At 51.7% G+C, this 24,188-nt stretch overlaps 1 protein-coding gene across 2 annotated transcripts in view; it reads right to left on the reverse strand.

Moving 5' to 3' along the window:
- The window catches only part of Apba2 (amyloid beta precursor protein binding family A member 2), a 114,703-nt gene that overhangs the window by 2,799 nt on the left and 87,716 nt on the right, over window positions 1-24,188 (reverse strand). For both annotated transcript variants that reach the window (XM_059273425.1, XM_059273417.1), the window contains exons 5-11: window positions 15,796-15,941; window positions 13,050-13,136; window positions 9,797-9,982; window positions 7,409-7,588; window positions 6,116-6,328; window positions 4,886-5,005; window positions 299-439 (exon numbers count right to left, since the gene is read on the reverse strand). In XM_059273425.1, coding sequence (XP_059129408.1) covers window positions 299-439; window positions 4,886-5,005; window positions 6,116-6,328; window positions 7,409-7,588; window positions 9,797-9,982; window positions 13,050-13,136; window positions 15,796-15,941 — 1,073 coding nt within the window. The remainder of the gene's footprint in view (window positions 1-298; window positions 440-4,885; window positions 5,006-6,115; window positions 6,329-7,408; window positions 7,589-9,796; window positions 9,983-13,049; window positions 13,137-15,795; window positions 15,942-24,188) is intronic.

A 24,188-nucleotide genomic window follows, 5' to 3' on the forward strand; every position in this document is an offset into this window, starting at 1 on the left:
TGGACACTGTGAGGTGAGGACACAGCCTGCTTCTCAGCTGACATCCAGTGGCGGCTAGAGGGAAGTTGGGTCACAGACGTTAAAGTGGGGCATGAGCCAGCCTATGGAGGTGAGTCCAAGGACTCACAGGCTCAGGCTGTCCTGAAAAGGGCCCCTTCTCCTCAGAGGGACCAGTGGCTTTTTCCAAGCACATCATGTGGACCACAGGGTTAGCTGTTAGGTAGAGAAAACAGGAGCCCAGACATCCTGGACTCCATCATGAACATGATGGATTTTGGGTGCAGGTCAGCAGTCTTACCTCTCCCACGGAGTTAGACAGAGCCTGGACTATCTTCTCATGGGCTGTGGCTACCACACTCTGTCCGTTGATCTCGATGATACGGTGGCCGACGCGGACACCACCTCGCTCTGCAATACCCCCTCTCATGAGGCTGCAGATCTATGGGGACAGGTGAAGTCAGCACACACATTCCCACCACACCCTGAAGATGTTCCACCATGTCCCAAAGATTCGGGAAGAGGAACTACCCTTGCAGAGAGGAACCCGACATTTCACTCTCTGACTCATGAGCAAGGACATCTGTGAGTTAGGGTGCGGTTTGCAAAAGAAGAGCCAGCACCACTGTGTGGGTGTCAGACTGCCTTGGTAGAGCAGGAAGCTTCTTCCTGCTGCTGCCTACAGCGAGCATCTCTCCGTCAGCCACACCCTGGTATTCTTTCTGAGGAAGACAGTCAGTCCCTCCCTTCCCCACCTCAGAGAGTGAAGTGATGAACTCCAGGAACAAATGGAGTTTGGGAAAGTGACACTGATCCATCCACTCACTCACAAAACCTATTAAAAACCAAGGCATGAGAAAAATGGCATCCAGAGAAGCCATGGAGAGGAGAGGAAGATGTCTGTCATGCACAGGGAAGGAAGTCACCCACCTCCCTCCAGCTGCGTCCTAGGAAGCATGGTGTTAATTAGCCAGGCAAAAGGGGGCAGCCTGGAGGAGGATCCATTGGAGAGCAGCTGCACTCAGACCTAAGGGTCTCTCTCAATCACCCCACCTCAGACACCTGGCCTGCACGAGTGAGCTTCCAGGAGCACCTACTATCCACCCAGCCATGCTGGGGCAGTGCTCACACCTCCTGTCCTGGCTATTCTTGGGTGTCAACTTGACTATACCTGGAATGAACTAAAACCTAAGTGGCTGGGTACACCCGCAAGGGATTTTTCTTGATTGAATCATTTGAAGTGGGAAGACCCACCCTAAATCTGGATCCTTTGAGGTGGGAAGATCCACCTTAAACCCGAGGCATTCCTTCTGCTGGCAGCCTATATAAGGACATGGAGGAAGAAAGCTTGCTCTTTCCTGCTTGCTCTGGCTCTCCCTGGCAAGTCCATTCCTTCTCTAGCATTAGAGCCTACTTCTTCATGATTCCGGGCTTCTGGCATAGACTGGAGACCAACTGAGGTATCAGCCTCGTGGACTGAACTACTACTGGATTCTTAGACTTTCCATTGAGAGCAGCCATTGTTGGAATAGTCAGACCATAGTCTGTAAGCCACTTGAATACATGCATACACATTAGTACTTATTAGATTACATATTTATATATATAAACAGAACTGATTGTATATAGGATCATATATATGAATATAGATAACCAGTTCTATTTCTCTGGAGAACCCATCTCCCAGTGTTATTCCAGCACCACCAGCCAGGGTCACACCTCATTGGCTGGGTGTGAAGACAGGAAGACTGGTCCAGATGCAGCAATATCAGCCTGGCAAGTTAGGGATCCCCGGCAGGCTAGCCCCGGTGCCCTAGGGCCCAAGTGTCATATGAAAGCTTCAGTGGACAGTCCTTCCTCGGTCTGAGGACACTCACAAGTCCAGCTAATGTCTCATGGTGTTATGGCACTTTACGGGTCCTCAGACTACATGACTCGGGGTCAAGCACCCTAAAAGATCAAAGGTCAGTTGCCTGCGGGAGACATGGGTGTGTGTGTAGGGGGGAGCCAGCAGGAAACTGTGGCTGTGCTCTTCATTTACTGGAAGTCTTGCCTTATTAGGGACTCTCCTTGGGACCCTGAGCTGAGCCCCCAGCCCCACTCAGAAATGTGTGTAGTGTTCAATAATGGCTCACCTTGCATCAGAGCACTAGGTGTGGGGCCTCCTCTTCCAACCCCTTCTTGGCCACCTCCACAGCCCACCCTCCTCTTTCTCATTGTCCACATGACCCGGAAGCTTAATGCCTCTGACACAAGCTGGCTCTGGCAGCCCCCTGCCTCAGATGGCCATTTCTTTCATGGGTTTTGCTTGTTTCCAAACACCACGGATTTTCCCATAGCAGGGTGAGTGGGGAGTCTGATGTGACACCCACAGTTTGACCCTTTCAGCACTCAGGATCCTTCCCTTCCTGACTGGGATATGAAAGAACGATGTCTCAGCCCAGGGACACTGCCTGTGTCGGGCTACCAGGACTGTGAGCCCGACTGCCATGCCCAGGCATTCCGGCTGATGAAGATCCAGCAGAGGTGTCAAAGCAGGAGGGGCAGCCTGGGCCTCAGGTCACCACTGCTCAGGGAGCTGGGGCCAGCTCTGCCCCACAGGGCTCGCCTTGCCAGACTACCTACCTGCTATACGCAAGCATGGAGCTTTGACTTGAGTCTTTCCCCAAAGTGAGTTAGGATATTGTGTGATGAAAGCAACAGGTTATTTGAATACCCTGAGCAAGGTGATTGGGGTGGCCTGAAGACAGGGCGCACTTCACACTTCTGAAGATGCTACTTTGATTACACTCCTTGTGACCACTGACTTTTGGAAATTAGAGAAAGAGGACAAAGAGGGGAAAGAGGGAAGAGAGTGAGGCTCGTGCCTTAGGAAGGTGTCTGCGGGGAGGGGGACTCAGGCTGTGGAGTACAAGACATTGGGGGCAGCAAAGGGGTGCAAGAGGCATTGGAAAGAGCTGTCAGGTACTTGGTGCTGTTGGTCTTCCAAAATGAGGCTCCCACTGCATGCTCTAACTGCACAGGATGTACTTTAGGGAGTCTCCAAGCTGGAGACTTCTTGAGTCCTTGGGAGATAGTGTGGGAAGAGAAAGGAGGATCAATGTGGAAACAGCCTTAATTGGGTCATCTGGGGCCTGTCTGCAAATTAATGTGTTGTGCTTGGGGTGCGATGAGGCTGAAAATGGAGAAAGTACTTATGCAAACCCAGCTCTGAGGTGGGCAAGCTTCTCCAGGATGCTCAGGGGAAACTCAGTCATGGAGCATAGCAGAATGGGGGTGAGGCTCCCTGCAGGCTCAGCAGGAGAGACTGGCCGCCGGCCACTGGTGGGGGCGGAAGCAAGTACCTAGGACCTTACGAGCTATTGAAATCCTAAGTCCTAGATACAAACACATCAGTCCTCCTGTACCAGTCCCAGGTATCCCCAAATCTATACATGCCCTCCACAGACACCCAAGACCCTCTCACAGCCTAAGCAGGGCCTTTATGAAGTGTGGCTCCTTTCTTAGCCAAGAAAACTGAGATCAGAGGGACAATGGGATTCAGTAGCAGGTAGGGCTTGGGTGTCTCATGGACAACCCAGGGCTTCACAGACTCACTTATCTGGGTCCTCATCATCACCACTAATTCAGATCCTGAGCAAGGTCTGACCCCACTTCAGAAAAAAACCCTCCTGCATGCCCCATGACCTTTGGAGATTAACAATTTTGTATTTAAAATCATACATTTGTTCCATCAACTCCAAATCCCTCAGAGCCAGACTTCTGAGCTCTGCACCCCCAGACTTCTACCACCCACCTCACTGCCCTCAACAGGATGCCCTCCACCCTACAGGCCTCTGTGAGGAGGATGTTACAGACCTGTTGGTAACCTCCAGCACACACACACCCCGCCCCCCCCCACACACACACCTTGCCCTCTGCTCTGGCCTCTGAGGAAGGGCCTCATATCCTACCCAGCTCACCACAGGGGCTCCCTTCTCTCCTCACTCATCTTAATTCAGCCCCCACAGGCTCAAGTCCTCTCCAGTCAGCCTTGCTGGCCCGGTGTGTGTTCTAAACAGAAAGGGACCCGGACTCCCTGACATTACCCAGGCTCTGTGACTGTACAGGACACAGTGAAGACAATTTCTCTCATGGGTAGTTGTCTTTCTAGAATGCTGTCCTAGTGGTTTCTCTTCAGGGCTGTTGGAGATCCCCTCATCCCCTCCTCTTCCTTACAAACTCTCTCCTCCTCGCCCTGTGGCACTCTGAGCTGGTTTAAGCAATCAGGGAAATGGCCCCTTCTGTATTTAGTGGCAGTAGCTCTGCCCTTCAGGACCTTTGCAGGGTGTAAACCAAGGAGCCTGAGTTCACACTGGCCAAACAAGTCAGAGAAGGTAAGAGAAGAACTTATGCTCGGGAAGCAGGTAGATGCTTGGCCCAGCGTCCCTTCCTCCAGGAAGGCCTCCTGTCTTCTTAGTGCCTGCCATAAAGCCTGCCAGGGACAGGGGTTTCACACATGTCTGCTGAATGGATAAGCAAACAGGGAAGTGAATGAATGAAACCAAGAAAGATGTGTTTGTTGAGCACAGTGTGATGCCACCAACTGGCTGTGTGTGTCCCGGCTACAACAGCTGACAAGGTTTGCCATGCCTTCTTACAAGTCAACGCGTGATGAAAATAATCCTCAAGGGAACAGTGGTCTGGGTTTGAGGGATCCCAGGACCACACACTGGCTCTCCCTATCTGCCTTGGCCAGCATGCTCCATCCACATCTGTCAGGCCTGGATGCTCTCCCTAGAGCTGGTCTGCTCAGCTCTCTCTAGACAGAGTGGAACCCCAGCCTTCTGTGCCCAGTCCCTACACATGGAATGTGTAGCCCGGGCAAGGAGTGTAGGGATAGACTCACGATTCCATTCTGCACGCTGAAGCCCAACTGGTACTTGAGGTCTGGACGCTTGATGAGGACCGTGGTGACCGGCGGACAGCTGACAATGTTGAGCTTTACCTGCGTTTGGTTCTTCAGGCCCTGCAGAGCATGGGGACAAGTCACTAGCTGGGTCCTAGCTTTCTCAGGGACACAGCAAGAGGAAACGAGGGACTGAATACCAGGGTCACCCTCAGGGGGCATGGGAAGGGCTGTTACCGGGCTTTTTACAAAAGAACATGCTCTTCTGAAGGGCTGTGAAGCCATCACTATCTAACCAAACACCCTGCACAGATGGACTCTTAAGAGGAACATGCCAGCTCACTGAGAACCTGAGCAGGTGCTGGGGGCTCAGGAGCTGCATCAGGACAGCCTAGCTAGGAGCCAAGAGGAGCCAGAGGGTCTAGAGAGGACAGGTCTGTCGCAGCATCCTGGGCTAGAGTGGCTTGGCCTTTCATGGCTACAATTTAAATGTACCCAGAGACGGATGTCCATACAGGGCTCCCAGGATGTGTAACCCTGCAAAAGCCAGGCTGGGCCTGTATGTATCTGTCCCGTTGGATAGAGGCTTCTCTAGGTGGGCTCACAAAGCCCCGTCATGTCACATTTTGGTCTTGGAAAAATCCCTCATGTTGAAAGGATAGAGGTTCGTCCTAGTTCCATGATTATGAAGGGTGGGCCGGGGGGGGGGGGGGGAGACACGGCTCACAGCGCTGCTACAAAACCAGTACCCACCAGTTTGAGTGTTGAGCTGGGCCGTATGAAGACCTGACCCCCCACCTACTTGTGCTCCCTCTGCCTCAGCACCAAAGCCCCAAGCTCACAGGTCAGGTGATCAGAAAGAACACCAGCCTCCGAGTACCCTGTCCACTTTAGACAACCCACCTTCCGGGCTGCCATGACTGAGATAGCTTCCAGAAGTGCCTCCTGCAGGGCTAACCTGGGAATACCCTAGACACAGCAGGCTGAGTCAACACCCTACTTACACAGGTCCTCAGCACCTTGCCTGGAGTGAGATAACACCTTCCTTTTTCTGTGCTGGGGAAGCCTAGGTTTTTCCTCTGACTTCAGGTATGTGCTGATAATCATGGGACCAGCTGACTGTCATGGACCCATCACTGGGTCTCTCTGGGCTTCAGTGTCGAGTGAGGGTCATGGGTCAAGTGGGGTGGGGCTGAGGAGACTCCCAGCACAGGATCTGAGAATACCCACCTTGATGATGCCCTGGCAGGTAGCAAGGGGCAGCCCCACCAGGCTGGTGCCATTGATGGACATGATCTGGTCCCCAATGCTCAGCTTCCCTGAACGAGCTGCAGGCCCGCCATTCATCATATTCGCCAGGATCACAGTGGGCAGGATGGAGCCCCAGCCTGATTCCACGACCACCACACCCAAAATCTCACCCTTGTGCTTCTCTAGCTGCAGCTGCAAGAGAAGGGGCAGTGTGGGAGGGCACACTTGTGGCCAAGCCCAGGGAAAGACGAGACTAGCCTTGGTCCCATGGATCCTGTCCTGCCCTCAGGCAAAGGCCAGTTTCTCTCAGCTAGGAAAAGTCTGGGGCTAAGAGAACTGCCTTTCCTCTGGACTCACCCTGCACCAGTTTCCAACACTATCCAGGACCCAGGAGCATTCTGGGAATTGAGAAGAACAGAGTCCCTCTCTTGCCATACTCAGCAGGGATCCCAGGATGCAAGCATGGCTCCTGAGCCCTGAAGCTCTCCCACCCACCAAACCCTCTGAGGCTAGAGGAATGCCCTCTAGTGCCCATCCCAAGGCCTAGCCTTTACTCTCTTCTTGAAAGTCCTATTCTTTGTTTTAGTGATGTCTCTCTCAGAAAACTATTTGCCACACATTCAAGAAGCCAGAATTGGGCATGCACTCTACAGGGATCCAAGATAATTCATTCACTCACTCCTCCAACAAACACACAAAATCCTTCCCTCACTAATGCCCAAAGAGTAGACTCATTCATTCCCAAGCCCCCCAAGGAAGGCCTCTGAGATCTGCTAGGGCTTCTGCCATCAGCCATTTTAGAACTTCCCTGCCAACTCACCCAAGCTCCCTATTTTAAAGATGCCTGCTGAGAGCGTTTCAGAAATATCTCCTAGTGCTAAGCCGAGTGGTAACATTAAAAGGCACATTTTCAGGGCCATTAAGACTGAGTGGAATCTTTGTCTCTGCTGCAAGCATCTCATCTCACACCTACGTGCACAGCTCCAAGGCAGCAAACACATTCTGACACTCTGGTGAGTGTGAGGCCCAAAGCCTTCATCCCATTCTTGCCTGGTGAGCTGAGCTGAGGAGGCATTGAGACAGCCCCACACCCAGACTGCCTGGCCAGTCTCTGAAGGAGCTCAGCTCGGAGAGCAGGGTCTAGGAGAATGAGCTTTGGGGGCCCCAGCTGATGTGGCTCACCCCCTGGGGACCCCAGCTGATGTGGCTCACCCCCTGGGGACCCCAGCTGATGTGGCTCACCCCCTGGGGACCCCAGCTGATGTGGCTCACCTCCTTGCAGTTCTCCGAGTTGGAGAAGTGGATGAGGTCATCATTGTACATCTCCTGGGTATTTATGATGTCGCTGTATTCCTTCTGGCTCAGGTCTTCAGGGTTGATGCCATTGGCCCTCAGGAACTCCTGGTAGGCCACACTGAAGGCCTGCCCAATAGACTGGGCTATCAGCTGGGCCTGTGGGAGGGGAGCAGACCTGCTAGATCAAAGCATGGATACACAGGCTCCACCAGGTGCCTATGAGCCCTCGAAGGGGCCTTTGTTTGGGCTTCAAAGATGAAGGGAGTGACTCTGGGCTCTAGGCTGGTGAAAACTGTCTGTCACTCACATCCCACCTCAGGCCACCATGATGAACCTCTCTGCTGTCTGTGTTACTTCATGTCCAGACGCTGGGACGAAGCAAGGCTTTTGTAAAAAATCACAGAAAGTGACAAAGTAGAAGTATTTGCTAAATATTAAACTATGACTTTAATTAGGAACTGTAATTTATTTTGATTTTACCTATTTTATTCTAAAAGTAGAGTGGAGGTCCTACCCTATCCCCGGAGTGATGCTTACACGGTTAGCTGTCTATTCTATCTCTCCAGAACTACAAAGCCCAAATAGGTAGAGGCTGGTGTGTGTGCCGCATTGCTCTGGTCTGGAAAGGTGTGCCAAGCTGAGGGCCACAAGAGGCATGGACCTGGGACCCAGAGCAAACTCCATGTCATTGAGAAGGTCACTTCTTTCTCTGCCCCCAGAAAGAAACCTATGGAAGCCTGGACATTGATGACAGACAGTCTTCCTGCATCTGGTGAAAACAGGACACTGGGAGGCAGGCTCTAAGGAGGCCGTCTCCTGGACCACACATGCATCCTCCAAGCTGTGCATGAAGGAAGGCATGGAACTTTTGGGAACATCTCAGTGCATAACAAAACCAGCACCCCCATCCCCCACCCACCCTCTTGCTGTGTAAGCTCCACCCAGCCCAAGTCCTCCCTATGGTCCTCCTCCCCCACTCCTGCCACTGAGAGGCCTCTGCAGGGTAACCCCGAAAACCTTGGTTCAAGTATGAGCTGAGAACAGGGGGTCTGGCTGTGCACTAGCAGGTCAGCACAGAAATACTGGCCTCTATCAGAAAACTCCCATTGCTTCAAAGCACTTTCAATTGGTGACGTAGGAAAAAGATAACAGTCCTCACACACTGGTCTGAACCTTGTTTTCGGATAATGATTCTATGCTGTGTTTCAAGTCACGAACTACATGGACCCTACATGGACTCAGCAATGCTTGCGAGCCCTCCTGTGAACAAGCATGTCTCAGCCCCTTGGGAGATCGGTGCTGCTACAATATTGTCGCCACTGACAAAAGCTTGGAATGGCCTCTTCACAGAAGGTCAACAGAGAAAAGATAACAGCCCAACTTCAGCCTTCCTAGAAGGCCAAAGACCTCATCAAGACACTGGTGCCCCGCCCCCTCTCAAGGTCACTCTGGTTCTCTATTACTTGGGTTTGTTTTTGTTTTTTTAGGCAGTTCTTACTGACACACATGATCCCATTGCCTCAGCTTCAGAGGAACTAGGAGTACAGGCTTCTGCCACCCTAGGATCTCTAAAGGATGGTGTTGAAAACTTCAAAAAAACGTTTTAACTTGTTACATGGTAAAATGACACAGCAAAGCAAAGCTTCCCTTAGCCTTGGTGAAGACACCTCCTCCTGCGCATCCTTGGCATGTAAGTATGTGCATTTTCACAACACAGAGAAGTTAGGCCAAGATGAACTCTCAAAGTGAGAGGCTCTATAGAATGATTTCTTTGGTTGGATAGTTATGTATTTAACAGATCTGGAAGCTGCAGTGGGGTATCTCTCGGTACGCTGTGAATAGATGCTGTTCCCACTGGTTAGTAAATAAAGCTGCATTGGCCTATGGCAGGGCACGATAGAGCCAGGCGGGAAAATCCAAGAGAGATAATGAGAGGAGAAAGGAGAGTAAAGGGAGACGCCAAAGCGCCGTCCAAGGAACAACATGTAACGGGACACAGGTAAAGCCTAAACACGTGGCGATATATAGATAAATGGAAATGGGTTAATTTAAGATGAAAGAGCTAGCTAGCAAGAAGCGTGCCATAGGCCATATAGTTGGTAATTAATATAAGCCTCTGAGTGATTATTTTATAAACAGCTGCAGGACTGGAGAAACACTGGACCACAGAGCCGGGCGGAACCGGAGAAACTTCCAACTACAGGAAGCACCTGTTCTATGAAGGGAAGTAAACCTGTTTATTCACAGATGCAAGTGTGAGAAAAGGTGCTGATTCCTCTCACGGGTGGACTCTGGAGCCGAGTGGCTCACTGGCTGTTGGGAGAGCGGCCAACTCCCCGCACCCCACACCTAGCCTTTACTTACGTCCTCTGACTCGAACACGTGACAAATCATCTTGTACTGCTTCTTCCCCTCCTGGGCCCCAGGCGTGGTCTCAATGCAGTCCTGAGAGGCTGACCGGGGCATGCGGCGTCTGGCCATCAGAACCACGATGTTCCCGATGTCTGCAATGTAGGAGATGGTGCGCAAGGCATGGTCCATCATGGTTTCCTGTCGGGAGGAGGAGAGGCCACATCAGGAAGCACTGAGACTATTCGCCAGTGCTAATCCGTCTAACCTGGAGTTTTGCAACCTTGGCCCTCCTACCATTTGGGGCCAGATTATTCTAGTACAGAAGGCAGGGCTGTCCTGTACACTGGAGGATGGCAGTAGCATCCCTGGCCTCTACCCACTGGATACCAAAACCAAAAATATCTCTGGTCATTGCCAAATGTCCTAGAGGAAGGGTAGGGGGTGTTGCCGTGGCCCTTGTTGAGAACCACAGCTCTAGTTAACACAGTGTTTCATGATGGTCCTGGAGAAAGTGACCTGTGTGATGCTGGGGTGGGGCTATTCAGCCTTGGAGAAGAGCACGCCTTGTGCTGAAGCACACCCCAGTAACATGTACACTTCCACACAGGCAGACTCCATACCCTCCCAGCTTCTCTGTGTCAAGGCCAATGATGAGTGTGTCACAAGTCAGGAGAGGAAGTAGCGAGCTCGCCCGTGGTCGGTGAGTCTCCACAGTGGTCCCTGGCCAGGTCCATTACTCTTGATGTCTTTTGTCATTTGATAGGAATCTCCTTGGGCATCTTGCCCATGACCCCGACTCCTAACAAGGCTGCACACAAAGGCTCTGAGAAACTAATCAGTTGGTCTTTTGTGCCTTTGTTCTCCCGTCACAAAGGGAAACCGGGTGTTTCTGAGGCTCTGACCTCTGGAGCTCTTTTCTTCTGCATGGATTCTGTCTCTTGTGGTGTGCATTGCACGCACCTCTAGGCAGTGGTCTACTTTCTGTCAAGGTGGTGAGGGGGCTCATCGTCCACAGCACAGGGGTGGGAAACCAGCACAGGGAAGGTGGGGGATGAGACTTCGGCATCTGAGACACTGGCATCTGAGACACTGGCCACTAGTGAAAGCTCCCGAACCATTCCCCAGCTCTGACTCCTCAGACAGAAGCTGCCAGTGTAGTGCTCTCCCTCTCTCTCCCTGGCCATGCCTGGCCGCTCCAGACTCTACTCTATCACCTGTTGCCACCCTCCAGCCATCTGCCAGTGTTTCAATTTTCCATTCAAACTGGCATCCCGCTGCCGCCTCCTCTCCAGTTCATTCTAAACGGTGACTTGGAATGAGCTCACTAGCTATTGATGGCCTCAGCCAGGGCCAGGGGATGGAGACAAATGACCACCTCAGTAGGCTAAATGGTGGTCCCAAGAGAGGCTTGTCTACAAGGCCCACCCTCCGCTGGCACGCGGGAAGAGCAGCTGCCACCATGCTACCTGCCGAGCATGACCCCCATTGCTTGAACTGTTTGTGTGGACGGCAGAGCCTACGTGGGACATCTCCACTCTTTCTGGAATTCTGCAGTCTTGCTACATGGTAGAAAGAGGGTCCCTATGTGACCAATCCCCCAGACAGGACCTTGGATGCTGAGACACCTCCCTGGCAGATACACTAGCAGTGGCATTCACTGCTCGGGGAGCTGAGGAGTCCCTGGGGACAGACTCTGAAGATGCAGCAGGGATTCTTCTGCACTTCGCCCAGACACCCTTCCCTTTGCTGACCGCTGCAGCTGCATCTGGGATGTCCCCAAAGCCCCTTCCCTACCTGTGGGGCTACTGAGAAGCGGCAGACCCTTCAGGAGGCTGGGCCTGGGGGAATAAAGCTAGGTCAGTGGTGGCACATCCTGGGGCTTATTAGAACCTCGGGCCACCGTTTCCTCTCTCTTCTGAAAGTCACCAGGAGATAAACAACTTCCTCCCCTATGTGCTCCCACTATGATGGCTCCCTCACCATCGGTGTGTAAGCAGTGGCACCAGCAGGCTGTAGACCAGCGGTTCTCAACCTTCCTAGTGCTGTGACCCTTTGATACCGTAATTCCTCATGTTGTGGCGACCCCCAACCATAAAGTTATTTCATGGCATCTGCATAACTGTGATTTTGCTACTATTATGAATTGTTATGTAAATATTCAATATGCAGGATATTCAATATGTGGCACCCAGGGGTTGCAACCCACAGGTTGAGAACAACTGCTGTAGACTATCACTGCCCAAACAGTGAGTCAAACAAACCTTTCTTCTTTGATGCTGATTGGCTCCGGCATTTTCCCCCATGGAAATGAAAAGTTAACTAAATGGCAGAAACTCTGATGCTGGGAACCAGGGTCCAGTGTATGGACTGGGGAGGAGAGCGCTACAATCCCAATAGGAGTCTCGATATGATGAACTCGCAGCCTTTTGCAGTACATACACTCTAGCTCCGTGAACTGTCAGGGCTCAGGGGCAATGACCCGCCAGTAACAGCGAGCATAGCCAGCAGCCAGGCCCACATTTATGTATGTGTCATTATCTACTAAAACAAGCTGTGGGGCCCTGAGAAAGATGCCTGGTTCAGGCCTGAGGACGGCAAAGTGCAAAGTTATTGCCAAATACTTAGGGTCCCAGAAAGTAAGAAAGGGTTCAAACGTTGGAGGGAGAGCACCAAAATATCACCACGAACAACAAGGTTCTCAGCGTCTAGCAGGAAAGTGAGCAGGGAAGACAGGGAGGACCTTTTCACCGAGCAACGTGAGTCAGCAGTAGAAATCGTGGTGTCATTATAAACCACTGCTGTGCATTTTCTATGTTGCAAACAGTATGGGCAAGACTGTCAACCTCTGCCGAGAACTCAGGGTGCTAGGGATCAAGGGCACAGAGGGTCCAGTGCAGGGCTTCTCAACCTGTGGGTCGCAACCCCTTGACAAACTCCTAGCTCTAAAACTGCTTACATTACCCCTCATAACAGCAGCAAAATTACAGTTAACAATGAAAATAACTTTCTGGTTGGGGGTCACCACAACGTGAGGAACTGCATTAATGGGTCGCACGCAGCATTGGAAGGTTGAGAATCACCGGGTCTAGTGTGTCACCTCCTGCTTCCCTGACAATGACAAAGAAATAAAGGTAACTTGAACCTGGGCATAGGAGCACAATCCTCCTGGGGATAGCTTTTCTGCAGCTGGATGCCCGCTCTCCTGAGGCCCCAGGCTCAGCCGTTGGCTATCATGATTCTGGACAACAGTCTGTCAAATGCTCACCTGCGTGTCAGCATTTAAAACCTTGATCCTCTGGGTGGAGATGAAGAGGTCTACTTCCGTCAGTGTCTGAGCATCGCCCTCAGAATTCTAAGAAAGAACAACAGATGTTGTCACAACCCGGAAGTGAAGTTGACCACAGTTCACTGCCCCATACTTGACTATAGTGGCCCTGAGGTGCTATGGAAGGAAACACTAATCCAAAATGGGGCAGCCGCTGGCAGCCTGCATGCACTCCTGGTGCGGAATCCCCTCTTGAGTGTGAGCTCTCAAGGTACAGAACACAGGGAGAAGAGGCCGCTTGCCACAGCAGGTGTCTGGGGTCTTACTGGGCCCCCTTGGCTGCAAGCGGGGTCCCTTGGCTAATTCCTGCTGGATGCCATGATGGTGACTGTCACCACGCTCCAAGTACATTCTTGAGGTTGGAGACTCCAGGAAATGGGGGAAGGGGAAAATGTTCTCAAAGAGGTTCGGTTCAGACCCAAGCCCTTCCTTTTTACTTAAAAGTTCATAATCACGTGGACACCCTTCCAAAGATCGTAATGAGAGATGCAGGACAGGGCCAGGCATCACCTGACAGTGCCATGCAGGTACAGGGAGAAGTTGTCACACCTCGTTTGTGTCCCCTACTGGAAGCAGCTCAGTCTGTGAGCTGTGTTTCAACCCCCTGCTCTGAAGCTGAATAGCTCCTCAAGGCCTGCCCCTAAGAAGGACAGCTTCTGATTGTTTTTCACACCTGTGGGGACCCTCATTCCCTCATAGTGGCACTGAGAAAGAACCACCCCCCCAACCCACTTTGCCCACTGGGGTGAATAATTCAGTGTGGTCACTGGGGGCCTGCGATGGTACCCTCCATCACAACAGAGCAGAGACTGTGACTTAATTATTCAGTAGACAGACTTCCACTGTAGGGAAGGGAGCCCAGCATGTGTGGTCCTTTGGCCACAGAACCAGAAAACGTTGTCACTTTGAGGACAGGGGAAACTAAATCTCTTGTTGTTGAAATGTAAGGAAAGAAAAGGGGGGCAGATAACAAGCTACTGTGCTGCACCTCCATGGCCTTACCCAAGGCCCTCTGACACCAAGTTTGCTGGTGTCTCGTGTAAGTACATAGAAAGTAAGCAGCATTTATGAAATGACTAGGTCAAAAAACCGAATTTCTGAAAGTCTACTCAGGCTTAAAAACCTTTTCTTTTCCTTCCTTTTTCTTCTTTTTTCTTTTTCTTTTTTGGTGTGTGTGTGTGTGCCAAGACCTTTGCTCGCCGGGTAGGTGCTCTACCATTGAATCACATCTGGTAGAGAGGGCAGTTCCAAGACAAACTATTCTTCATCCCAGTTTAGAGGGTGAAAACTAATGGGCCCAAGAAACAGAACAATGTAGTTAACGATATGCGGGAAGCCGAGTACTAGAACATTGTCCTAGCAAATGTCCTGTTTAGAAGTGTCCATGCAAAACAGAGTTCTGCAGACATGAGCCATGCTCCAGGACATGGGAGACAGTAGATAAGAAAAGTTGATTAACGTGGGACAACGAAATAAGCATGAAGTGTGGCTTCATTCCGAAACCCAGCATTCTCCTAACATGGAAGAAAATCCTGCGAGCTCTGTGGTAGTACTGCTTGAATTCCTACCGGAAGTCCCCATTCATAGAGTAAGACACACACGCATGCACATGCGCACGCATGCACGCACACACGCAAGCACCACTGTCTCAGGCCCAAACAGGTCCTACACACCGCTTTCTTCTTGATCTTAGCAGCCTTCTGCATCCTCTGAGCAGCATGGAAGAGAAAAGAAAATCAGGAAGGAAGCTGTGGCAAAGTTATTGCAGCCTTGTGCTTAATAGAAAGAACTCAAACTCTGCAAGTCTGGGCCGGTGGACCATCATCACTGTGCTGAGAACACACAGGAAAGAGAGACCATTCACGCTTGCCACCCCCGGGGTAGAAATGTCTGCCGACCACTCCATATACCCAAGGATGGGACTGGGTACCAGGAAACAGGCCAAGGTGGGTCAGGGCCCAGAACCTTGGTCTAAGGAAAGAAGCAGGCTGGGCTTAGCCCTGGCTCTGCCTGCTCTGCCTTGCCTTCACCAGCACAGATGGTCTCGTGGTGCCCTCTGTTCCATCCAAGGAGGCTAGTGGGTAGTGAGGACAGTGAGGGGGGTAACATAGTTCCTCATTCCCACAGGCTGGCAGTATATTCAAGCTCCACCTTATACAGGGTGGGGCACCAACTCATATTGCCATGTCCCTTCCCCTTGACCTTACTTAGCTTTACTGACATGGTCTCATGTTCTCCCTTGCCCGTCATCACCTACTGGAAACACCACACAGTCCAAAAAAGCCTACAGAGCTCTGAGGACGCCAGTTTTCCTTGCAGCCATGCATTTGAGTGACACTTGATGTATATCCCCTGCTTCTAGAAGCACTTTGGTGCTAAAAATACATGGTTGGGACAGGATTTAAGGCTCCAAACAGATATGCTTGAAGACTGGAATGCTTCATAACTGTCAGCTTTTCTTTGAAAAAATTGTTTCCCAGTGACTGAGTGGACCACGTTTAAGGAGATAGGGACGACTATGCCCAGCTGAACATTCACCAGCCTGGCTACAGGTCTCTTTGGAGATGCTGGGCCATGCCTGCTCTCTGTGCTGGGCAAAGCTCCTGAACCCCACTGTACTCCCCCACTTCAGCGCTCCCCCCAAGGGTCCCACCCCAGTAGCCCTCAGGGCCCGGAAGCACCCCACCTTGACCCTGCTGACAGCTTCCTGAGCCTGCATCATTCGGATGTTTTTAGAGGGGTTACGCTCAGAGAGCAGCTGGGTGGAGCCCAGGTAGTTGGCTGCGAAGATGATGCCATCGATGAGGTCTTCCGGCTCACAGGGCCCTGGAACTGAGGAGGTAGAGAGTGAGTGCCTTCCTGAAAGAGATCCACCAGGAACCAAGGGCTTAGATGCCCAGCCCAGCACAAGGTACACAGGGACCAGGAGGGTGAAGCCAGAGGACTGAGCTGTGCAGCAGATCTGCAGCTCAGGGGAAACTAGTCCAAGTCACCCAATTGACACATGGCTGGACAGCTCTGCATGAATGGTGTGATGAGGGGTACTCCTGGAACCCAGGCGACTGTCTCCCAAGGTAGCTCAGCCTCCAGGGTGACCCACACCTGCTGTCCTCCCAAACACAGCAGCACTTTCCACCCTCTCATGGAGGTCCATGAAGGTCCGTGCTGAATTCTTCGGTGACTTTGTCTCCTCCCCTCTCCAGTGGGGCTCCTGCCAGCCTGCAGCTTCTCATCCCACCCAACCCAGGCCTCAGCGGGGCAGCACGGCCCTGATTCTGTCTGCTGCCTCTAGACTATGGCAGCCAAACAGAAGCTCTGATGGAGTGTTCCACCTCCGCTGTCCAAGGCAAGGAGGACCATGGCCACTGGTGCTCTGAACGCTTCCACTAAAGACTGACTGTTCCCGAAGGTGCAGCCGACTGACGCTCTGTATCTGTGACCCACATCTGGGATCTTTCAGATCATGCACTGTGTAGTGAGACTTGAGATGGTTGTGTCCATGCTGAGCAAGTGCGGACTTTTTCCCTTGTGGTTATTCCCTGAAAGAATACAGTGTGACTGTTGTTCACATGGCACTTCTATTGTAGCTGGTACTTTAAAGACATCTAGAGATAAGTTCGAGTATGAAGGAGGGTGTGGAAACTACATTTTTATCCAAGGGATGCTGGCAGCTGTGGACTGGCTTCCGAAGGGGTCTCGGAACCAGTTCTTGAGAGACGTCAAGGGAGGAATGACTAATTTTAATAAATCGTAATATTGAAAGCCACAGGTTAGTGTCCCATGGCTCCTGAAAGGGCACCGCAGCTCCAGTGAGGGGGTCTACTAACATGCTCTGTAAGGGGCAGATGGTGACTATTTCTGGGCTTGTCCCGTCTGTGGCAAGGACCGACTTCTGCACTTGAGATACAAAAGCTGAAATATGGAAAGGAGTGGGCAGGGTGTATCCTATTAAAGTTTTGCTCACAATATCAGGTAGGACCACAGTCAGCTGACAGGCAACCTGGTGTAGGCTTACAAGGCTGCTCCAGCTGCTGGTCAGGACCTCCCTGAGCATCCTGCATAGATGGAAGCTCCGGTGACTTCTGGTCTGCTGGCACAGCCCTTACACCAGTGCAAAGCCATTGAGCTCCCCTGCCACTCCACATCCTCAGGGAAGAGGTCTGTCCCACTGTAGAACCCAAGGACAGTTGGAAGGTAGATGTGATAATTCAAAGGGGAAGGGAGGTGGTCCTTTCTCAAGCCTGTGTCCAGAGGTGGAGATATGTCCCCTTACCCCACTTCACCATGACAGCCAATGTGACCTGGCTGACACAGTTCTACCTAGAGATCCTTGGGCAGGAGCCATGCTCCAGGGCTGTCTGGGGGCTCTGCCATCTGCAGCTGATAAGCTCAGGCTTTCTGGGTTAAAACTGGCAATCCAGAATGCACCCAGATGCCCAGCAAATGGTCACATCACAGGTTGTTCCTACCACTGCCACTGTCCCCTTGCTGATGGGCAGTGCAGCTACATCCTGCTGCTCGGGTGATACTTTTGTTACCACACTCCTTCCGGCCACCCACACTAGCATCAAGCTTGGTGATGGCTCAGGTCAGAAAGACCAATCCAGCTGAAGCTCTCTGGTGGATGTCAGTCCATCATGGACTCTCGTGGAGCTCCCCTCACCTAGAACTCCGTCCTAGATCATCAGGATCCTATCCCACAGTGCTGGCCACCAGTGCCCCAATGTACACATAGACACATGCTACACACACACACACACACACACACACACACACACACACACACACACACGGGGAGGGGGAGAGAGAGAGCGAGCAGCTGCCAGGGGTGGCACAGGCTGTGTCTGGACCTTGCCCACTGGCCCCGTGCTCCTCCTGGGAACGGAGGGGGTGTGAGCTTCCAGCAAAGAGGAGCTCTTGGCTCTGAGTGGAGAGCAATAGCCTCTGTGGAAGACACCTTAAATTATTAAAGCAGCAAAGTGCCTGTGATTATCTTAGCCCAAACTTAGATGAAAGAAGATGGCTATGAAGTTGGAAGGAATTGCTGGCACCTGAGGGAAGCCAGTCTGGCATCTGACGGCCAGGTGCCGGCTTCCAGGGAGATGGCATTTCTGAGCCAGCACTGCTCTGGGAACCAGCTCCTTTACCCTTAGTGGGGACAGAAGGAGCAGGGGGGTCACAACACTCAGAGAAACTCCCGATGAGGTCAGAGCCATTCCGAGAAGGGACTCGTGAACGCCAAGCAGCTGTGGCTGCCTCAAAAGATTGGGTCTCTCAACACTTCATCATGGGAGAGAGAGGGGCTCACGAGGGTTCTCCTCCCTAGGTCTACTAATGGTGGCTCAGGGAGGCATGTCACTCTCTTCAGTGATGTGACCACTGACAAGCTGTCATGCTCTAGTAAAGAACCCCTCACCTACGCCATGTAAGTTGCCAATAGACACAGTGCCCTCTCTTTCACACACACACACACACACACACCACGAAGACATCAAAAGGGAGCCGGAAAAGGAGGGGACTCATTGGGGGAAGGTTTCAGTAGGAGAGGGAAGGATGAGATGGGGTAAAGGGGTGTGAAAATGACCAGCGTTAATTATATACCTGTATCAAACTATCAAAGAACAAAAGAGAAGAATCAAGGCCTTGGCTCTCAGCTCTGGGCTGCTGGGCCTCTGAACCTGCTCTGAGTGTACAGCTGAGATGACAGAGGATGAAGCAGGGGCCCCGTGCAGCACCCGGGCAGGCCTCGTGAACTCCCCAAGCCCCGGGGGTGGGACAGGCGTGCTCAAACTGCAAGGTGGCCACAGTAGAGCAGAGTAGAATCGGGAGACTCCTCCCCAGTCAGGAACTTCCCAGGCCAAGTACCCTCTGGAAGTCATAGATCCACACTAGCTTTCTCGAGTTAGTTCTCCCACACCCTGCCCCCAAGACAAGCCAGCTTCAACTGTCCCTGTAGCTCTCCAAGGTCAGGGCCTCATCAGGCTCCTCTTTCTATCAAAAGCACCATAGCACTAGGTCTGGAGCTGCCTATTGGCAGCGATGGCCCTTGTGCAGGTGTACCACCCAGTGGGGGTTCAGAAGCCACACAACACAAGGGACAGGAACCATCACAACCCAGACACTGCAACCCTGACTTCTGGGACTTTGGACTGAAGGACTTCAGTTTGTCCACCATAGGCCACCTGGGGCTTCATTCTCTCCAGCAAACACGGGTTGGAGATGTCTGTATCAATGGCCAAGGGGCAGCTCATAGGCCTGCATTCCCCAAGTGGGGCCCAATGCAATAATAATATGTGTGTGTATGCGTGTGTGTGTGTGTGTGTGTGTGTGTGTGTGTGTGTGAAAAAGGGGCACTGCTGTGTCCTGCAGCTGGTGCAGCGACTTTATCTACCCTTGATGAAACTCAGCCAATACCAAGGTCTCAGCCAGGTAAGTGTCCCCTCCTCCTGGGGGAGGGAGGGGCAGGAACGGACCTCTCTTCTGACTTTGACTCCCACTTTCAGAGGCTGCAGTCTTACAGATCCTTCCATGAGTTCCCCAGACAACATGACCAGCTTTCTGGACCTCCATGAGGCTCATGTGTCTGTTTTCAGCCATGCGCCTGGAGAGACTGTTGGCAGGACTCTTGCTCCTCACTGATCTGAGAGCAGTAGAGGGCGCAGACCCCTGTGTGTGAAGGGCACTTGTTCATCCTTTGCCAAACTCCAGCAGCAATGCTTGGCTGACACCAGCAGAGGGAGACAGAGAGCACAGTAACTCCAAACGTTTGACGGACAGGGGAGCCTGAGTCCCCAGAGGGCGACGCGCCCCTTCCTGATGTACCTCTGACTCACACAGCATATGTCCCGTGTGTGCAGTTGACAGGGGTGTAGGACACTGTTCTTCCTTCCCTTCCTGAAGTAGCCTTTGTTTGCAGCATGGTTAGAGAGCCCGCTGTCCTGCCCTGGAGAGTCCTTGTGCTCTATGTGTGACCTTGGGGTCCGCACTTGGACCTGAGGCTTCTTGCCGGCTCTGTGGACAGGGAAGTGCTGGGGTCTTGTGGAGCTGTACCTGGGATCGCCCATCTCTGCTACTTGGGGAGGACAATCCTGCATGTTAGGAGTGGGCAGAGGCTGCTGGACAGCCGTCTGTTTCCGTTATTCTCCTCAGCTCCAAAACTGCCCACCTCTCCCTGGGTGCCAGAGGGCACAGCTGTGGGGCTGGAGCACAGCACCCACCGGGCGGGCAGAACTGTGTGCGGCTGGGAGGCCCCAGGTGCAGCCGCCATGTCTCACTCACCAGCCCCGTGTGAAAGCAGAGTCGTATCCATCAGTCCTTCACAATCCCATGACATCAACCTCATTATCCCACTGTATGAGAAAGACCATTTAAGCAAGGTCAAAGGACTCTCCCCAAATCAGTATCCAGCCTGTGAGGACTTGTGATGTCACAAAACATGGCTCACTGGCTGGAGGGTGAGGCTGACACCAGTCCACAGGCCAACATAAACTCATCATGATGGACTGTGGTGAGCATGGGGAAGGGAGGGTGTGGCCCCAATGGAAGAGGAGCAGGCTCAACCTCTTGAAGAAGCTGGGCGGGGCCGCCAGTGAGTGGAAGTCTGTAACACTGGACGGTATCGGCAAGTCAGAGAAGAGAGCTTTCCAGGCTGAGGCAAGAGCAGGTGCAAAGGTCCTGGGGTGGCAGAGAGAGAAGCAAGTCAGAGGACTAAAGGATGTCCCGATGACCTGGTGCAAGGAATAAGCCAGCAGCTGGGATAAGTCAGAGCGTAGAAAAAGCACGGGCCAGATGTGAGGACTTGGCAGCCCTTCCAAAGATGGTCACCCTGGCCTAACAGCCAGGGGAGTAGCCCAACCACACCCCTTTCTCCAGAGAGAGAAAACAGAGAGGAAGAATGGACAGCCGCTAAGTGGCCACTGCAGGGCTCCAAGCCAGCAAGAAAGGATGCTGGGATAGACCAGGAGGATGACGGAGACGGAGAAAGTCAGCCAGAATTTGGGCTGAATGTGAGGTGGGGTTGAGGGGGATTGGAAGACTGCCCTTGGCTAGATGGCCGGAGCTTCTACTCACTATAAAGGGTTTCTTCGGAAAGGACTGGCCTTGGGGTGGGACTTTTGGACCAGTTTAGCTAAAGGGGCCAGGGCACCTTCCAAGAACAGCTTAGAAGGCAGCCCAGGTTAGACAGCAGACTAAGAATGAGCCCTGAGAGGTGCCAGCTGAAGCTGCAGGCATGGGTGAGTCACTGTGGAGAGGACAGGGAGAGAGGTGGCAGAGGGAGGCCCCAGGGACCAGCTCTGCCAGGCATCATGACAAGAAGGGGCAGAGAGAGAGAGAGAGAGAGAGAGAGAGAGAGAGAGAGAGAGAGAGAGAGAGAGAGAAGCCCATCTGTGCCGTGCTGGCAGGAGGCCATCTATAAGGGGCCCCCATGTACCAGGCATCCTGACAAGGCAGCCAGCGGTGACCTTGGAGCATTTTCAAGGGATAGCAGGTGGGATCCAGCCCATGGGGGGAGGAACGTGGGCAGGTGCGGGCTGTGAACCATTCCCTGGTTCTGGCTCCAAGGAAAGAATAGGATTGCTAGTTTGCAGATATGTAAGACAGACAGATGGATTCAGTGGGAGGGAGTGAGGAGGAATAGGCATTGGATCTTGTGAGGACTATGGTGCCGAGGGACACCTGTCTCCACGGCCTCAGAAAGGCCACAAATCTGATACGTCATTCTCGGGAGAGTCTTCAGACCGCATGTCAGGGCAACCACCCAGGTCCATGAAGAGGCAACCCATGGGAAGAAGGCCTCAAGAGGGGAAGGAATGGCCTCCAGGCCCTCAGGAAGGGCTCTGGGGTCGACATTGCTTCCCTCTCTAGAGCAGCCTACCCCAAAGCAAAGCTTGACTCTGCAGCAGCTTGGGCCACTGAGGAGCCCCTGTGCAGCTCATAGATGGTGCTACCTGTAAATTCAGGCCTGACAGAGTCAAGCCGTCATGGAGAGGGACAACCATAGTGACACGGTGTGGTGCTTTAGAACACAGTGAATGACAAGGGTCAGTGGGCGCAGGAGGAGAAGAAAAGGCCAAAGCCAAGTCCAGCCCAATCCCCGGCTCTGCTGAGGACACTGTAAGCATTAGCTTGTGTATCTGGGTGGCTGACTTCCAAGAAAAAGGAAAAAGAAAAGATGAAAAGAAAAGGAAGGAAGGAGAAAAGAAAAAAAGAAAAGATTGGTCAAACAGGAAGATGCACTTTTCTATGGCATTATTTGTGAAGGCAAAAACCTAGGAAGTCCCCACGCACAGCTGAACAGGAGCCGTCCTACAGTGGAGTCCTGTGGAGCAGTTTGGAAGGTGACTAACACCATGCAGTTCCTGAGCACATGGCTACGACTAGTGTTTAGAAAAAAGGCATGATGGAGAAAAGAAATCTAAATTCACCCCCACTTACCTAAACCGGGGAAGGTAAGCTCACAATAAATATACATGAAATGTTAACCATCACATAAACCAAGTATGTAAAGAAACTTCATATAACGTTCCCTTCCATAAAATCCTATATAAAACTTAAAAAGGTCTTTTATGTTTTATGTGTCCATTTAGAAGTTTATACAAAGAAGAGAGTATTTTGGAAACCGGAAGAAGGCGATGTTAAATGTGATAAACGACTGTCTATATGGAGAAGTATCCATAGAGAAGATAGGAGATAAGGATCCAGGACTGGACACCTCTGCATACAACAAAACCCTGTGTTGTGTGTTTGACTTTAGACCCATGCAAGTACTTTCCATAGTCATACTGACAAAAGCTTATTTCTAAGAATTAAAAGTAATCTAAATGTTCATTTGTGACATAATCAAAAAACTAAACATGAATCCCAAGCATTTTAAATAGCTGCTGCAGGACACAGTATTGGTCTGGGACAGGCTGCCATGGAAAGAGAGGCACTGGAGGCCCCAGAGCCTCCCCAGGGTTCCTTTCCTACTTGAGGTCATTTGGTGGTCCATCCTGCTAGGCTTTGCTATGAAGACAAGAATGAAGGCCAAGAAATCCTAACTGAGCCTCCAGCCCTAAATCCTTGGCAACACTGATACTGTTATCTCTGGAACTGGAGTGTGATTAGCAGAGTAAGACAAATGCATAATCACTTTGAGAATCAGAACCTGAGACACAGGAACAGGAGAATATGAATGCAAGAGCCCTGAAGCCCTGGCAAAAAATATCAGTATGAACCATTATGCAGTGCAACTTTGAAAATATAGTACACTCGTTATTGTTTATTGAGTATAATTGCATAAAAATTACCCCCAAATTTAGTGGCTTAAAACATCAAACACTTATTATCTTGGGAACCCAGCTATGTCTCAGCTGGGGCCTCCGGCTCTGTGGAGGCTGTAGTCAAGGTAGCTGGGAAGCCTGTTACAATCTTAGGCCTAAACAAGAAAGACCAATTCCAAGTTCCCTCCCATGGTCGTTGGCAGAGACTTAGCTCCCCCGCCTGCTGCCTCTCTGCAGGGCAGCTCGGGATCACAACAGAGCAGCCTGGCTCCCTTAGAGAACAAGCAAGATGGAGTGATGCAGACACCACTCTCTTCCTATTTTTCTCAAACCTAATTTTGCAGGCAATATCCTATTAATCACTTTTCCCAACTCATGGTCAGGATGAGGGGTTTGCATAGCTGTAACTATCAAGAGATCACTGGGGGCCTTGTCACACATACATACCATATGTGCTCACTTCCTAAGCTCTTCCACAGGGAGCCCCGACTTCACCTAGATTATGGTCTCTAAACAATACTTCCACCTAGCTCCATGATGAAAGGATTAACTGATTCCATTCCCAGGACAAAAATAGCTTTGAATTGTGCCAGAATATTAGAACATACTGAGGTCATAAGACTGAGGGACTAACAGCACAAAGCCAGTTGGCTACAGACATGGAAATATCCATAAGCACGGCGTCTTCAAGGCCACCCACCAGGCTGCAACCCAAGGATGCACAGTGACAGTCCTTGGCCTACTGTCAACCTGTATAGATTGGTAGGGAAACTCATTATTTTAAACATTGTTAAAGAGAAGAACTCAAGGCAGCCAG

Source organism: Peromyscus eremicus, chromosome 1, assembly GCF_949786415.1.
Source record: "Peromyscus eremicus chromosome 1, PerEre_H2_v1, whole genome shotgun sequence".
Classification (NCBI taxonomy): domain Eukaryota; kingdom Metazoa; phylum Chordata; class Mammalia; order Rodentia; family Cricetidae; genus Peromyscus; species Peromyscus eremicus.